General features: G+C 52.4%; 1 protein-coding gene across 1 annotated transcript in view; it reads left to right on the top strand.

The window, feature by feature from the left end:
• COIL (coilin) overlaps window positions 1-16,962 on the top strand; it is a 34,069-nt gene extending 17,107 nt beyond the window's left edge. The window contains exons 5-8 of the mRNA XM_082272214.1: window positions 1,241-1,288; window positions 7,717-7,786; window positions 9,648-9,733; window positions 16,816-16,962. Of these exons, the coding sequence (XP_082128340.1) occupies window positions 1,241-1,288; window positions 7,717-7,786; window positions 9,648-9,733; window positions 16,816-16,902 (291 nt within the window). The 3' untranslated portion in view covers window positions 16,903-16,962. The remainder of the gene's footprint in view (window positions 1-1,240; window positions 1,289-7,716; window positions 7,787-9,647; window positions 9,734-16,815) is intronic.
• The last annotated feature ends 639 nt before the right edge of the window (window positions 16,963-17,601 follow it).

The following is a 17,601-nucleotide window of genomic DNA, read 5'->3' as shown; positions in this document are numbered from 1 at the left end:
GCCCCGTCACCTCCAGCCCCGTCACCCCCAGCCCCTTCACCCCCAGCCCCTTCACCCCCAGCCCGTCACCCCCAGCCCCGTCACCCCCAGCCCCTTCACCCCCAGCCCCTTCACCCCCAGCCCCTTCACCCCCAGCCCCTTCACCTCCAGCCCCTTCACCTCCAGCCCCGTCACCCCCAGCCCCTTCACCCCCAGCCCCTTCACCCCCAGCCCCTTCACCCCCAGCCCCTTCACCCCCAGCCCCTTCACCCCCAGCCCCTTCACCTCCAGCCCCTTCACCTCCAGCCCCTTCACCTCCAGCCCCTTCACCTCCAGCCCCTTCACCTCCAGCCCCTTCACCTCCAGCCCCTTCACCTCCAGCACCGTCACCTCCAGCCCCTTCACCCCCCAGCCCCCTTCACCCCCAGCCCCTTCACCCCCAGCCCCTTCACCTCCAGCCCCGTCACCTCCAGCCCCGTCACCTCCAGCCCCGTCACCCCCAGCCCCCTCACCCCCAGCCCCCTGTGTGATTGGGTCCTCACCTCCGCTCCAGTGACCAAGCAATTAAGCCTGGTCTAATGTGCATTTCCCCCCATTCTGGGTCACCTCTCTTGGATCAAAGTTGGTCAATTGATCCCCCAGATGAGGATCCTACTCTGGATGGATTCCCCTTTTGATCGATCGGTGTGCCAAAAAAAAAAAAAAATCTCCAATGGTGCTTACATCTTTTAAAACTCCACTTTATTAAAGGATGTACTCACATAATCAAGGTGCTACAGTGCACCAAACTTTATGGTTCCACGGTATTAAACGATTTGTGATGACAATGGGATCTGAATGATCAGCCTTTCTGTTTGCTGCCTCTCTCCTTTGAATGTGTGCAGCTGCCGTCCTAGCCCCTCCCCTACGCGTGACGACACCGGGACACGGGTCTTCTTCAGGGGTCAGAGTTCTGATCCTGGAAATGCAATTCTCCTGTCATGTTAAAGTGGAACTAAAAGCAGCGAGTCCAATGCCCATGAGATCCCGGGTGCCAGTCTTCAGCCATCTAGATGGGTTGGTGCGGGGTGACGTCACTCTGCAGAGGGCGGTGAGCAGGCCAGGGGTGTATTCTATGGCAGAAGGGACATCGCCAGCCAGTTCAGTCTTCTGTTTTTAGTCTTTAGTTCTGCTTTACTAATGACTGAGATTTCATCCTCCATAGTATTGTGTGCCCCTCTGATCTTCTCTCATACCTTCTCTGTCTCCTTCTTACCTTCAGATGCTGGAATTAGATGAGAACTACTCACCTGAGCTCTCCGACTACAAGGTAACTTCATCTTCAGGCACGGGTGTCTGTTGGGTGGGCACGGGTGTCTGTTGGGTGGGCACGGGTGTCTGTTGGGTGGGCACGGGTGTCTGTTGGGTGGGCACGGGTGTCTGTTGGGTGGGCACGGGTGTCTGTTGGGTGAGTACAGATGATGGATTGGGTGGGTATAGGTGTCTGTTGGGTGGTCACGGGTGTCTGTCTGGGTGAGTACAGATGATGGATTGGGTGGGTATAGGTGTCTGTTGGGTGGTCACGGGTGTCTGTTGGGTGGTCACGGGTGTCTGTTGGGTGGGCACGGGTGTCTGTTGGGTGAGCACAGATGATGGATTGGGTGGTCACGGGTGTCTGTTGGGTGGTCACGGGTGTCTGTTGGGTGGTCACGGGTGTCTGTTGGGTGGTCACGGGTGTCTGTTGGGTGAGTACAGATGATGGATTGGGTGGGTATAGGTGTCTGTTGGGTGGTCACGGGTGTCTGTTGGGTGGTCACGGGTGTCTGTTGGGTGGTCACGGGTGTCTGTTGGGTGGGCACGGGTGTCTGTTGGGTGAGTACAGATGATGGATTGGGTGGGTATAGGTGTCTGTTGGGTGGTCACGGGTGTCTGTTGGGTGGGCACGGGTGTCTGTTGGGTGAGTACAGATGATGGATTGGGTGGTCACGGGTGTCTGTTGGGTGGGCACGGGTGTCTGTTGGGTGAGTACAGATGATGGATTGGGTGGGTATAGGTGTCTGTTGGGTGGGTACAGATGATGGATTGGGTGGGTATAGGTGTCTGTTGGGTGGGCACGGGTGTCTGTTGGGTGGGCACGGGTGTCTGTTGGGTGAGTACAGATGATGGATTGGGTGGTCACGGGTGTCTGTTGGGTGGTCACGGGTGTCTGTTGGGTGAGTACAGATGATGGATTGGGTGGTCACGGGTGTCTGTTGGGTGGTCACGGGTGTCTGTTGGGTGGTCACGGGTGTCTGTTGGGTGAGTACAGATGATGGATTGGGTGGGTATAGGTGTCTGTTGGGTGTCTATTGGGTGGGCACAGATGATGATGTTTTTTTTTTTTCCAAACCGTGAGTTTATTGAAAACTTTAGTGCAGTACAATTAAAATAGCTCAGTAAAAGAGAAACTGAACAAGTACAAGAATACACACAGTGTACAGTAAATAAAGATTGGGAAGGGCAACAGCCAAAATGCAGGTATACAGAGTACAACCGGTTAGTGCTAGGCAATATAGGTCGGTAGTGGTGCATGAAGATAAAGACAGAAACCATGTAAGGCGGGCAGTGTTCAGAACAAACTTATACATTAGTGTCTGGACAACTTATCCACCTGTCCCAAATTTTATCGAACTTGGCGGGACACCCTCTGTGTTTATAGAGCAATTTGTGAAAGGGAATATTGGTATTCACCTCATGTGTCCACCTAGCCAAGGTTGGGGGATCGCTGCGCATCCAAGTCCTAGCTATCAGTTTCCTGGCCACAAACAGCGTCTCCTGCAAGAATATGGACATAAACGTATTCATATCCCCATCCGGGTATATACCCAGGAGACACTGCTTGGGGTCCAGTAGCAGCAGAGACCCCATCTTGTCATGTAGAAAGGCTACCACCTGTTGCCAGTAGCCCCGGAGCTGTGAACAACTCCAGAGCAAGTGGAAAAAGGTGCCTCCAGCCGCCTGGCACATTGGACAGACAGGATCCCGGTCAGGTTGGTATCTGGACATCCGAAGGGGTGTGAGGTAGGCCTGATGTATAATAAACGTCTGGGTAAGTCTATCAGACAATTTCGGGGACACCTCTCTAGTCTCTAGTGCCTCCCCCCACTCCTCATCCTCAATAGGTCCCACATCCTGGGTCCAGCGAGTCTTAAGCCCATAAGCTATCTCAGTGAAGGAGGGCTTGTGGAGTTCGGCATAGAAAAGGGAGATGAAGTGGGCAGGCTCCTGGCACTTGATCAACTCCAAGAGCAACACAGATTCCAGGTTAGGCGGAGCTGTCGAAAACTGGGTGCGGAACGCGTGGGCCAGCTGTAGATATCTATAGTGCATATGGGCTGGGTTAGAAAACTGCTCCCGCATGTCAGCGTAAGACCTTAGGGCGCCCCCCGCCAGGATATGTTTCAGGAAGAATACACCCCGCCCGCTCCACAATGAGGAGTCAGGAAGCATGCAGAACTCCTGAAGTATCTTGTTGTGCAGATGATGATGTTTAAGTGGGCACAGGTCATGCTTAGGTGGGCACAGGTGTCTGTTGGGTGGGCCCAGATGCTGATTGAGTGATCACAGGTGACGGGTGGGCACAGATGATGATTGGGTGGCAACAGGTGTCTGGGTGGGCACGCATTTCTTGGTGGCACAGATGATGATGATGATTGGGTGGGCACAGGTGTCTGGTGGGCACAGATGATCACCCAACATTGATGTTGATTGGGTGGGCACAGATGATCACAGCTGTCGGGTGGGCACAGATGATGATTGGGTGGCAACAGGTGTCTGTTGGGCACAATTGATGATGATTGGGTGGGCACAGGTGTCGGGTGGGCACAGCTGATGATTGGTTTGGCACAGGTGTCTGGGTGGGCACACATGTCTTATTTGGTGGCACAGATGATGATTGGGTGGGCACAGGTGTCTGGTGGGCATAAATGATGATGATTGGGTGGGCACAGATGATCACAGGTGTCTGGTGGGCACAGATGATTGGGTGGCAACAGGTGTCTGTTGGGCACAATTGATGATGATTGGGTGGGCACAGGTGTCGGGTGGGCACAGCTGATGATTGGTTTGGCACAGGTGTCTGGGTGGGCACACGTCTTATTTGGTGGCACAGATGATGATGATTGGGTGGGCACAGGTGTCTGGTGGGCATAAATGATGATGATTGGGTGGGCACAGATGATGATTAAGTGGGCACTGGTGTCTATTGGGTAGGCACAGGTCATGATTAGGTGGGCACAGGTGTCTGTTTGGTGGGCACAGACCCTCTGTTGGCGCAGCTCATGAAATGCTTATAGAATGCAGACATTGTCCTTTCTCCTCCTTGGACCTGTACTGTGGAAGATGTGTTCACCAAAAGGCAGACAGAGGGCAAATAACTGGTCACCAGTATTGTCTGTGGGTTCCCTGCAACTGAGCTCTTCCGCAGTCCTGACTTACCATGTCCTGCACAGTGTCTCTTTGTGGAGGGGGGGGGGTATCCTGGTAGAGGCGGAACTTTGCGTTGTTATGTCAGAGCTGCCCCCCTCACTGGTGAGTGGTGGGGAAATGATAAAGGTGGAGAAATCGCAGACCCACAGAATGGATGAAGCAGGGAGATTCTTGCACTGCAGCTCCTCAGGTGCGGCTTCCTCTCCAGCAAGAAGAACAGCACAGCAGTGATCCCACCAAATCCCACTCCTAATCTGATGAGCCCGGCAATCAGAGGTAGGAGTGTCTTAGACCAGTGGTCCCCAACATTTTTGGTACCAGGGACTGGTGTCACGGCAGCCAATTTTCCTAGGGACTGGGGGGAGGGGATATTCAGAGTCTGTCCCCATCCAACCTTTAAAGCACAGTCCTCCCTTTTATATCGGTGTCCTCAGTTCCCCTTCACATCAAAGCCCCCCCTTTACATGAATGTAACGTGGAGTGCTCTGTAAAAGGGGGCGCTGTGATGTAAAGGGGGCGCTGTGATGTAAAGGGTAGTGCACTGTAGAGTAATAGGGGGCTATTATGTAAAGGGGGCACTGTGATGTAAAGGGGAATGCATTGTATAGTAATAGGAGGCTGTAATGTAAAGGGGACTACACTAAAGGGGACTACACTGTAAAGGGGGCACTGTCATGTAAAGGGGACTGCATTGTAAGGGGGGCACTGTAACGTAAATGGGGGGTCTGTGGTGTAAAGGGGGGCACTGTAATGTAAAGGGGGCATTTTGATGTAAAGGTGGGGCTGTGATGTAAAGGAGACTGCACTGTAAAGGGGGGGGCTGTGATTTAAAAGGGGCAGCACTGTAAAAGGGCACAGTAATGATTACAGTGCAGTGCCCTTTCTATTACAGTGCCCCTAGCAATCACAGCTCCCCCGCCACGGTGCCCCTGCAGTGTTGCCCGCCACGGTGCCCCTGCAGTGTTGCCCGCCACGGTGCCCTTGCAGTGTTGCCCGCCACGGTGCCCTTGCAGTGTTGCCCGCCACGGTGCCCCTGCAGTGTTGCCCGCCACGGTGCCCTTGCAGTGTTGCCCGTCACAGGGCCCCTGCAGTCTGCCCCCTTTCCTAGATCACTCTTCCCTTCCTATTCTTGACTCTGCCTCCCTCCCCTCTGGTGTGGATGACGGTTGGTGACACTTCCTCCCCAGCCTGGCTGTCAGGGACCCTCCCACTTGTCCTCAGCACCCCGCCCATGTTATTTGTGGATGGTGCTGTACAGCAATGCTGCAGCCTGTCACTCCGCCCAGATGCTGGATATAAATCTGTGCACACAGTGTGTCCCGGGAGAAATGGAAGATCCAGTCATTTGAATGGGTTCATGCAGAGTTATTTCTTTCCATAAACATTTCCAATCTGCCTCCAACTTGCTAGAAAATTCAACTCTTCCTGAGAGTGTTTGATTCTGATTAATGTCTGTGCTGGCCCAGCTTCTCTGCCCCTCCCCACATAACATTTTATGTAGCAGCCAGAGGAGAAGTGAAGGGGGATACTCTATATAGAGTGTCACTTAAGTGACGGCTGCTAGTCTGGTGACATCACATCCAAGATGGCGACACCCATCAGCGGTCTCAGTGCTTTTGGATGTGTACTGGAGGCCTCCATGGGATCTCCCTGGTCAGGGTTCAGCTTCGATGGGGTCTGTTCATGGCGTAGCATGTGGAGACGGTGGGTGTTTATTGTTCTAACGCAGTGCTCTGGGTGGGGGTATCAGTGCAGTGTTGGGTGTAATGTGTTGGCACAGTGTTCTGGGTTGGAGTATCGGTGCAGTGTTGGATGTAATGTGGGGGTATCGGTGCGGTGTTGGGTGTAATGTGGGGGTATCGGTGCAGTGTTGGGTGTAATGTGTTGGCACAGTGCTCTGGGTGGGGGGTATCGGTGCAGTGTTGGGTGTAATGTGTTGGCACAGTGCTCTGGGTGGGGGTATCAGTGCAGTATTGGGTGTAATGTGTTGGCACAGTGCTCTGGGTGGGGGGTATCAGTGCAGTGTTGGGTGTAATGTGTTGGCACAGTGCTCTGGGTGGGGGGTATCAGTGCAGTGTTGGGTGTAATGTGTTGGCACAGTGCTCTGGGTTGGAGTATCGGTGCAGTGTTGGATGTAATGTGGGGGTATCGGTGCAGTGTTGGGTGTAATGTGTTGGCACAGTGCTCTGGGTGGGGGGTATCAGTCCACTGTTGGGTGTAATGTGTTGGCACAGTGCTCTGGGTTGGGATATTAGTGCAGTGTTGGGTGTAATGTGTTGGCACAGTGCTCTGGGTGGGGGGTATCAGTGCCGTGTTGGGTGTAATGTGTTGGCACAGTGCTCTGGGTGGGAGTATCAGTGCAGTGTTGGGTGTAATGTGTTGGCACAGTGCTCTGGGTAGGGGGTATCAGTGCTGTGTTGGGTGTAATGTGTTGGCACAGTGCTCTGGGTTGGGGTATCAGTGCAGTGTTGGGTGTAATGTGTTGGCACAGTGCTCTGGGTTGGGGTATCGGTGCAGTGTTGGGTGTAATGTGTTGGCACAGTGCTCTGGGTGGTGGGTATCAGTGCAGTGTTGGGTGTAATGTGTTGGCACAGTGCTCTGGGTTGGGGTATCGGTGCAGTGTTGGGTGTAATGTGTTGGCACAGTGCTCTGGGTGGGGTATCGGTGCTGTGTTGGGTGTAATGTGTTGGCACAGTGCTCTGGGTTGGGGTATCAGTGCAGTGTTGGGTGTAATGTGTTGGCACAGTGCTCTGGGTTGGGGTATCGGTGCAGTGTTGGGTGTAATGTGTTGGCACAGTGCTCTGGGTGGTGGGTATCAGTGCAGTGTTGGGTGTAATGTGTTGGCACAGTGCTCTGGGTGGGGTATCGGTGCAGTGTTGGGTGTAATGTGTTGGCACAGTGCTCTGGGTTGGGGTATCAGTGCAGTGTTGGGTGTAATGTGTTGGCACAGTGCTCTGGGTGGGGGTATCAGTGCAGTGTTGGGTGTAATGTGTTGGCACAGTGCTCTGGGTGGGGGGTATCAGTGCAGTGTTGGGTGTAATGTGTTGGCACAGTGCTCTGGGTTGGGGTATCAGTGCAGTGTTGGGTGTAATGTGTTGGCACAGTGCTCTGGGTGGGGGGTATCGGTGCAGTGTTGGGTGTAATGTGTTGGCACAGTGCTCTGGGTTGGGATATTAGTGCAGTGTTGGGTGTAATGTGTTGGCACAGTGCTCTGGGTGGGGGGTATCAGTGCTGTGTTGGGTGTAAGAAGCTCAGCCATCTTTTATTATTCTTGTCCCTTTGTTTGTCCAGGAGGGTATTGTTCGTAGCGTTGATCCGGTGACGCTGCAGGTCGAGGTGGAGCTACTATCCAAGCAGAAGAGTAAGTAAGAGACCTGAAATACTTCAATGAATATTATATTAAAGCAGGACTAAAGGCACTATAGCTACCCCCTCTCCAATACTCCGGGTCCCACACCGCCATCTTCTATCTGGATGCCCAGCTTTGGGCGCCTTTATTGGCCAGCGATGGACAAAGTAGCTACTAGAGTCAGTCATCCCAGCACACAGGGACCATCCCAGTGATGTAATCTACATACCATAGGTGCCGGTCTGTGGCCTGTTGCCGATCGAGCCGCACAGCAAGAGATGAGCAGCGACCGCGGTCAGAGTGCTCCCCTCCTGCTGTGTGGCCGTTCCTGCGTGTTCTCTCCCGGCTCCTCCGCCCACCCGGCTGACTTTGTTATCCAATCAGCAGGGCAGGGGGCGGGAGGAGTTACAGATCGGAATGGAGACCCCCTCTCATTCTCTGCTCTGCTGTTGGATGACATCGTTGGGTGGGCGGGGAGCCGGAAGAGGACACTGACTGATCACAGCCTTTGCCCTGCTAAAGGTTTGAGTTCTGTGCAGGGGAGGCAGAGATGAGACTAGGAAGGGAAGAGTGCAGGGGATGCAGAGATCAGACTAGGAAGGGAAGAGTGCAGGGGAAGCAGAGATCAGACTAGGAAGGGAAGAGTGCAGGGGAGGCAGAGATCAGACTAGGAAGGGAAGAGTGCAGGGGAGGCAGAGATCAGACTAGGAAGGGAAGAGTGCAGGGGAGGCAGAGATCAGACTAGGAAGGGAAGAGTGCAGGGGAGGCAGAGATCAGACTAGGAAGGGAAGAGTGCAGGGGAGGCAGAGATCAGACTAGGAAGGGAAGAGTGCAGGGGAGGCAGAGATCAGACTAGGAAGGGAAGAGTGCAGGGGAGGCAGAGATCAGACTAGGAAGGGAAGAGTGCAGGGGAGGCAGAGATCAGACTAGGAAGGGAAGAGTGCAGGGGAGGCAGAGATCAGACAAGGAAGGGAAGAGTGCAGGGGAGGCAGAGATGAGACTAGGAAGGGAAGAGTGCAGGGGAGGCAGAGATCAGACAAGGAAGGGAAGAGTGCAGGGGAGGCAGAGATAAGAATAGGAAGGGAAGAGTGATCTTGGAGAGGAAAGGGGGGCAGACTGCAGGGGCCCTGTGACGGAGGAGGCTGTGATTGCTAGGGGCACTGTAATATAAGGGCACTGCAGTGTAATCATTACTGTGCCCCTTTACAGTGCAGTTCCCTTTTTTATATCCCAGTTCCCCCTTAACAGTGTAGTCCCCTTTACATTACAGTGCAGTCCCCCTTTACATTACAGTCATTACAATGCCCCCTTTAAATTACAGCGCCCCTTTACATTACAGCCCCCCCTTTACATTACAGCGCCCCCTTTACATTACAGTCCCCTTCCTTTACGGTGCAGTCCCCTTTACATTACAGTCATTACAATGCCCCCTTTACATCACAGTGCACTCCTTTACATCACAGCTCCCTTTACAGAGCAGTTCCCCCTTTATATCAGTGTCCTTAGTCCCCCCTTTACATCACAGCCCCCCTTTACAGAGCAGACCCTGTTACATTAATGTAAAAGGGGGCTGTGATGTAAAGGGGGACTGAAGACCGACTCAGTAAATATCTCCCTCCCCCGGTCCCTGGGAAAATTGACTGTGGTGAAACTGATCCCTGGTGCTAAAAAGGTCGGCGGGGGGGGGGGGGGTTGCTGTAGAAGACGGTGAACAGGCAGGTAGAGACGTTGCATGTGATAATCGCCGGCCTGCTTACCTTTCCTCTTTATATGCTCTATTTGTGTGCTGACTCCTTCATCTATTGGAGAATTTGGGGACCCCCCCCCCCTTTTATTATTTTCTGCATATAAATGTTCTCTTTCCCTGTCACAGGGAGGGAGCCGGGGAAATTTGATCTGGTGTACGAGATGGAGGATGGGAAGGAAATCGTAGAGTTTGCTGTTCCCACCAATCGTAAGGTACGGTAATCCTCCGGATTCATTCATCTATATGGGCAGGAAATGAGCTGGATCCGAGCCGGAGCCGCCTCAAGGTGGGGGGATGGTGGTAAAGTCTGAATGGGGGCGGGGTTTCGGATTTTTACCATGCAGCAGACGTGTGCTTTAAACCACTTCTGGACCGGAAGATTTTCCCCCTTAATGACCAGGCCATATTTTGCGATTCGGCACTGCGTTACTTTAACGGACAATTGCGCGGTCGTGCAACGCTGTACCCAAATAAAATTGACATCTTCTTTTTTTTTTTTTTTTTTTTTTCCCACAGAGCTTTCTTTGAATGGTATTTGATCAACTCTGCGATTTTTTTTTTTTTTTTTTTTTTTTCGCTATAAACAAAAAAAGAGCGACAATTCTGTAAAAAAAAAAATATATATTTTTCACTTTCTGCTATATAACATTCCCCAAAAAATCAAAATCAAAATTTATTAACATTTTAGGGCAATTTTTTTTTCTGCTACATATTTTCGGTAAAAAAAAAAATCACAAGCGTATTATGATTGGTTTGTGCAAAAGTTTATCACATCTACGAACTACGGAAAAGATTTACGTCTTTTTTTTTTTTTTTTTACTAGTAATGGCGGCAATCTGCGATTTTTTTTTTTTTTTTTTTTTTTTTTTTTTTTCAGGACTGCGACGGACAGATCGGACCCCTAACTGACACTTTTGGGGGGACCAATGACATTACTACAGTAATCAGTGCTATAAATATGCACTGTCACTGTAATAATGACACTGGCAGGTAAGAGGTTAACCCTGTGGGTGATCAAGGGGTTAAATGTGTACCTAGGGGCGTGTTTCTAACTGTGGGGGGCGTGGCTTGTAAAATGACCATAGAAACATGTGATCCTATATAGAAGGATCACAGGCGCTCTGTGATCATTCCAGGGAGAAGAACGATCAGCTGTGTTTATAACATCCGACCGTCGATGGGAGCCATCGCAGGTGTCGGGCAGCAATCAGAGCCGCCTACCTACTGCATCGGCTTCCCCGCTGACAAGCGGGGGCGTGAGCACGTGGCGGTCGTAAAGTGGTTAACAAGACGACTCTTGGCTTTCATTGTGGAAGTGATGTAAGCCGCTGTGAAGCTGCCGATCGCTTCCACAAGCACCGTGCCTCCCCCCATGCGACCCCCCCCCCCCCCCCACCATGTTCACTGGGCTCCGCTGTCTCACTAGGAAGGGCGGCTATGGGCAGAAAATGGCGTGTATGACTGAGACCCTGGATGTCTCATAAAGAGATCCTGTCACCTATATCCTATCACATAGCGGATATTGATCTCCTGGGTAATGGCAATAAAGTTATGTGGGGGGAAAAAAAACGTTTTAAACATTTAAATACAGTGCCTTGAAAAAGTATTCATACCCCTAAAATGCTCCACATTTTGTCACGTTGCAACCAAAAACATGAATGTATTTTCTCTTTCATTGACGGACGCAGCTCTCCATTATTCAGAACTATTGGGTTATATCGCCCCCTACAGGAGTAGGATACGAAGCAGAAAAAAGACTTGGCTACACCTATGTGCAGTCCCAGGGGGTTTACTCCCCTCTCTCTGCTTTAGGCCTTCAGTTTTTGTTTCTGCCTAGTCAAGGAGTAACGACCTAGTTCCTTGCTGGGATCTCTAGTCCTGGCAATTTTTTCCTCCTGGTCTTTTCCTGTGAGATCTACAATCAACTGCCGGACTGGGCGATGGGCTGGACAATCTAGATCCAGTGGTCCCCCCCCAGTCTGGCCAGCGAGCCCACGCAGATGTCAGCTCCGCGATAGGTCAGCCGCGACATAGTCTCACTGGACGGGGGCTGGCCTGTGAGTTAAACGCCTCATAGGACCAGGTCTCGGCCCAGGTCACAGCGTTCCTCCTGGCCGACCCCCCCCCCCCCTCCCATTTCGGTGGCGAGGGGCTCTCTCTGGAGCGGTACCCATCTGGTTCATGGTATATTGGGTAGCTGACCTCCCTCTGCCCCTGGAAGGTTTTGGGAAGGACGTGGGCCCCTCCTTGAGAGGGTTGGACCCCCGGGTTCCCCTCTGTCCCGTCAGGCCCCACTTTCATCTGTCCCCCCATCCAACCCTCCCCCCGCCCTCCACTTATGCTGGGGCTGTGTGGGTGCTCTGGTCCACCTCTTAGGGTGGGGGACAGTGTGCTATGCTGGCGATTGGGGGGGGGGGTGCCGCAGGCGACCGGACAATCAACTGTGTGTGGGGGGGCCCTGGCCAGACGATCAGCTGTGTATGTGGGGGGGGGCTCCTGCCAGGGCCCCCCTGTCCTGCCTGGGCCTGTCCTGGAGGCCTAGGGGTCATCCTGGTGCCGCACGGGCCTGCCATTTTCTTGTTGCCTGTGTGCTCCATGCACGGCGGCCATATTTGTGTAGTCCGGCTGCCATTTTGTGGTGGTTCACTCTTTGAAATGAGCGGCGGCCATGACAATGGAGCCCTCTGGGCGCCGATTTCGGGGGTGGGAACCCTCCTCATCCCCTGGTGCGGATTCCTGGATCCTTTTATTTCCTGATCGCTGCTCGTGTAGTCTCCTGGTTTCTGCGGGGTAGTGAGTCTGGTTGGGTCCTCTCTCTCTCTCTCTCTCTAAGGATCGATTGGTGCTCTGTGACTGGCAACCGGGTGGTGCTGCCAGAGCGGTGGGGGCTGTCCCTTAGCAGTGTTTTACACTTTTTTTTGTGGGGTCCTCCTGGTGACTCATGGAGTCTTTGCACCACATCTTCCCATCTAATCCCCTCTCTAGGGGCTGCAGGGGCTTCCGGGTTCCATCTATCCATCAATGCACTGACGGATTCCCTTGTGCCCCGGGTGGAGGTGGCTTTGGGCGACAGGCTGGCATAAAGCGCCCCTCTGCCTTCCCCTGCATCATCTGTCTCTGCAGATTCTGAATCTGATTCGGCAGGTGTGAGCTACCCTACTGGGTCTGCAACCATGCGCCTTGAATCCTCAGATAGTGAGGGCGATTCCTCCGCTTCTGCAACCACGCATGAAAAGGCACTGGTGGAGGCACTGATTGTATCTGTGCTTGAGACTTAAAGTTGGAAGACGCGGTTGCGATAGAGGCGCAGGTTCCATTTGGCACTCACAAGCCATCCAGAGCGGCAAAGGAGTCCCCTTCCCCTCCTACTTTGACAGAATTGTCACTGAAGTGTGGGGACGACCAAGACGTTCCCTGGGGTCCCTAAGCGAGTTGCTAGGCGATTCCCCATTATCCCGTGACTTGGAGGGGGAAAGTAGCTCCCCCCCTGCCTTTTTGCTGAGCTAGCGGACCAGCTGGTCCAGGGGCTGCAGTTTATCTGTGTTGCCTCTTTGGATGCGGCTCTCCTAGTGGCTCGGCTCTCTGTTTAGGCAGTGGTCCTTTAGCGTGTCTTTTGGCTCAAATGCTGGTCTGCGGACCAGAATTCTAAAAGGGTCTTGATTGAGCTTTTCTTTTCTCATTTGGTGCTACCCTGGATGACATAATTAAAGGTCTCTCAGGGGGGGGGGAGAGTACATTTCTTCCGCAGGCTACTAAGGGCAAGGACCCTCGTCGTTGTCGTGGGTCCTCCTTCTCGGCTCATAAGAAGTTGTTTCGTCCCTCGGGACCTCTGGAGGATCTAAGCGAACTTGGTCTGGCAAGTCAAGTGCGGGCTTTTTCAGACCTGCGGACAACGACCCTTTAGCAGGAAGGTGTACCCTCACCCCTCTCTGCGGTGGAGGGACGTCTTCGCTGGTTCCTGGACCTGTGGTCCCCCCTGGTACAAGAACAGATGGGTCCACGAGGTCATTCAGTCCAGCTACAAGATCGAGTTTTGTTCTTTACCCTCCGGTAAGGTTCTTTCTTCCGACGTGCGTCTGTCTCCGGTCCGCTTACCGGCTTCTTTTACTTTACAGGTGATGGTCCTGGTTCTGACTTCGGAAAGTTTTCAGGGGTTAAACTCAAACCTATTTATAGTCCCCAGGAAGGAAGGCAAGGTGCTTCCAATTCTGGACTCCACAGGGCTGAACTGCTTTGTGCGGTTGCAGAAGTTCAGAACGGAGTCCGTTCGAACGGCAGTGGCTTCCCTGCATCAGGGGGATTTTATTGCCTCCATCGACTTTAAGGATGCTTATTTTTACATTCCATTATGTGTCGGTCTCCAGTGCTTCCTCCGCTTTGCCGTGGGTGAGGAGCATTATCAGTTTGTGGCGTTACCTTTTGTTCTTGCCTCTGCTCTTCGGGTCTTCGCTAAAGTGTTGGCCCCAGTGCCAGAATTGTTATGCCAATGGGGGATCGCGGTACTGGGCTACTTGGACGTCCTCCTTCTGCAAGCCGAGTCTCCTGGTGGCAAACCTGGAAATCCCCATACGAGCTTGAGGGAGTTTGGCTGTGTTCTGAATTTTCAGAAGTGTGCTCTGGTTTGGTCCACAAGCTGGACTATCTGGGTCTGACTCTGGACTCGGCCTTAGCCAGAGTGCTCCTTCCTCTGGACAAACTCCAGAAACTACAGGCTGTAATTCGTATCCTGCTGTCCAGCAGATGGTCATCCCTCCAGATTTGCATGCGGGTGCTGGGCCTCATGGTGTCTACCTTTTTTTTGAGGTGGTTCAGTTTGCACAGTTCATATGAGGTCCCTGCAGGGAGATTCTGGCCAAATGGGACAAGAATCCACAGTCTCTTGACAATCAGACCCGGCTGAGCCAGGGAACGAAGGAGTCCCTGATATGGTGGCTTCGCTCTCTGGCGCTTCGGCAGGGCAAAATCCTTCCTCCCCTTGTATTGGACAGTGGTCACCACGGATGCCAGCCTGTCCGGTTGGGGAGGCGTCCTCGGCAAATATTTTGCTCAGGTGTTCTAGACACTGGAAGAGTCCAGACTACTGATCAATGTCTTGGAACTCAAGAGCGATCAGACTTTGCCTGGAACGTTGGACGGATCGTCTTCAGGATTGTCCAGTGCATATTCAATCAGACAATGCCACGGCCGTGGCTTATGTCAGTCACCAGTGGGGCACAAGAAGTGTCCTGGCGGCTGTAGAGGTAAGCCGCCATTCTAAGGTGGGCAGAACGGTTCGTTCCAGCCCTCTCCGCCGTACACATTCCCGGGGTGGAAAACTGGCAGGCGAATTACCTCAGTCGGCAAGCATTGGACCAAGGGCAGTAGTCCCTTCATCCGGAGGTGTTTCTTTAGTTGTGTCTCCGGTGGGGCATTCCTGAGGTGGATCTGTTGCTTCCCGGCTCAACATAAAGGTTCAGAGGTTTGTGGCTCGGCCACGGGATCCTCTGGCGGACGCCACAGGTGTACTGGTGGCCCCGTAGGGTCAGTATCGTCTGATTTTATGCCTTCCCTCCTCTCAAGCTTCCTCCAAGAGTTATGCGCAGGATTGAGGCAGAAGGGGTTTCGGTCATCTTAGTGGCCCCGGACTGGCCATTCCAGGCTTGGTACGCCAATCCAGTGCGGCTGGTCGCTTACGTTCCTTGGAAGCTTCCTCTCAGGGAGGATCTGCTGTCCCAAGGACCAATCTTACATCCTGCTTTACTGTCGTGAGTCAGTGTTTAATGAACCGTTAAAGCTAGGAAACCTACTTCTCGGAAGATCTACCATTGCACGTGGAAGACGTGCATTGCGTGGTGTGAATCTCTTGGGGTCCATCCTCGCTCTTGTTCGGTGGCTCAGGACTTGACCTGCCTTCAATGGGCGGTTGAGAAGAAACTGGCCTTGAGTACTACCAAGGGTCAAGTGTCAGCCTTAGCGGTCTTATTTCAACCTCCCTTGGCCACATACTCCCTGGTGCGTACTTTTCTTCAGGGAGTTAAGCACTTGACCCCTCCAGTGCGGTCTCTGTTGCCACCTTGGGACCTCAATTTGGTGCTCTGTCCTCCAGAAGCCTCTTTTTGAGAATTTTCTGGAGATTCCCGTGCTTACCTGTAACAGAAGGTGGCCTTTTCGGTGGCTTTCACCTCTGCGCGCAGGGTGTCGGAATTGGCAGCATTATCCTGTCGTTCACAATGATTAGGTGGTTCTTCTCCCCTGTCCATCATTCCTTCCTCAGGTTTTCTCTGATTTTTCATTTGAATGACGACATTGTGTTGCCTTCCCTGTGTCCCTGGTCAACTAATCCCGAGGGAAATTGCTTTGCATGCCTTGGATGTTGACCGGGCAATTATTGTGTGCCTGGCAGCTACAGAGTCTTTTAAGTCAGACTCCCTATTTGTGCTCAGGGATGGGCCTCCGAAAGAGTTGTCCGTTTCCTCTGCGACCATTACCAGATGGATCAGACAGACGGTGGTTCAGGTCTATTCCATCCAGGGTCAGGTTCTTCCTTTCCCTGTCAAGGCGCACTCTACTCGGGCGCTCGGTGACTCCTGTCATCAGGCCTTAGTGATGCAGGTTTGCAAGGTGGCCTCCTGGTCGTCGGCGCACACTTTCACAAAGTTTTATAAAGTGATGTGTTGGCATCTGGGGATGCTTCATTTGTCCGCAAGGTTTTTGCAGGCTGCTTTTTAGAGGATCTGGTCCTCTTTGAGGGTGTATTGTTTTTTCGGGTGGGCTCCAGTTGTTTTGCTTGAGCTCCTGTTTACCTGGTTGGCTATAACTTAGCCTTGGGGAATTTTTTCGCTGTTCCCACCCCTCATGTTTTAACACTGCTTTGGGACGTCCCAAAGGTTATGAATACCAGAAGCTGTGTCCGTCAATGAACGAAAGAGAAAATGGGATTTTTGACTTCCCGTAAAATCCATTTCTCTGATGTTCATTGACGGACACAGCACCCACCCCTCTGTGGAGTTCTATTTCTTCTGACACTGCTTGTAACAAAACTGAGTACCTATAGCAGAGAGCGGGAGTATACCCCCTGGGACTGCCCATAGGCGTAGCCAGATTTTTTTTTTTTTTTCTGCCTTGTGTCCTACTCCTGTAGGGGGCAGTATAACCCAATAGTTATGAAGACCCGGCGCTGTGTCCATCAATGAACATCAGAGAAATGGGTTTTTCATTAAGTCAAAAATCCCATTTTTTTTTTTTTTTTCTGTGTGAATCTGCTTGGATGTATTTTCTATTCATTATAAATTGTGTCATTTGCACCCTCTTGTAGCTTAAGGAGCCGTGGAGTTCTCTGATTACCCCGCGATTGGTGATGGAAAATGGGTCCGAAGAAGGAACGTCACTGCGGCCTTTGTGATCGATCAGATGACCAGCCATGGCCACACCTTGATGGGAGTGGTCAGAAGGGGTGGGCGGAGTTATGCCTCTCCCAATGGGAGATCGGGATTTCTTCTCTGGGAGGAATGTTAATATTCTTCATTTTTGGAAAAGCTGAACTCCAGCAGACGTTTGTGATCAGTGATGATCGATCAACTTGGTGTCCCCAACATCCCGTGTGCCGCCCCTTCCCGTGCCACCGTCTGTAAACCCCCCCCCCCATTGTCGTGTGACGGAATCATTACATCACTGCTGGTCTGTCCCATCCACTCCCTCCTGCTGGAATGTGTGCCCGCCCTCATTCCTATTGCATGATGGGAATTGTAGTCTGGAACCTCAGTGACGAACACCAACAGGATATGATGTCAGAACTTCCTCTCGTCACAGCGCCGGGGCAGTGCTGCGTCCTCTGGCAAACAGCGATGACATCCTTGACTTTTTAATGGGTGAACTTGATAAAGAAAGAAAAATGAAATGGGAGGAAAATAATGCAGGAAGAATTATCCTGGAGTTCAGCTGTAAATGTTAGAGGCTCCTCCCCCTGCAGGTACCAGGTACGCCCTGATGGGGTAGTCTTCTCTTTTATATGATGTGATACTGTAATAAAGTTCTTATTCTTTTACTCTGTCTGGAATTCCTTCCTATGAGCTGCTATGCTGGGCCCAGAAAATGAGCATTT

This window comes from Pelophylax lessonae (genome assembly GCF_965119305.1).
Source record: "Pelophylax lessonae genome assembly, chromosome: 11".
In the NCBI taxonomy this organism is placed as follows: domain Eukaryota; kingdom Metazoa; phylum Chordata; class Amphibia; order Anura; family Ranidae; genus Pelophylax; species Pelophylax lessonae.
The sequence above is the reverse complement of the archived record's forward strand: the minus strand, read 5'-3'. Positions and strand labels throughout refer to the sequence as shown.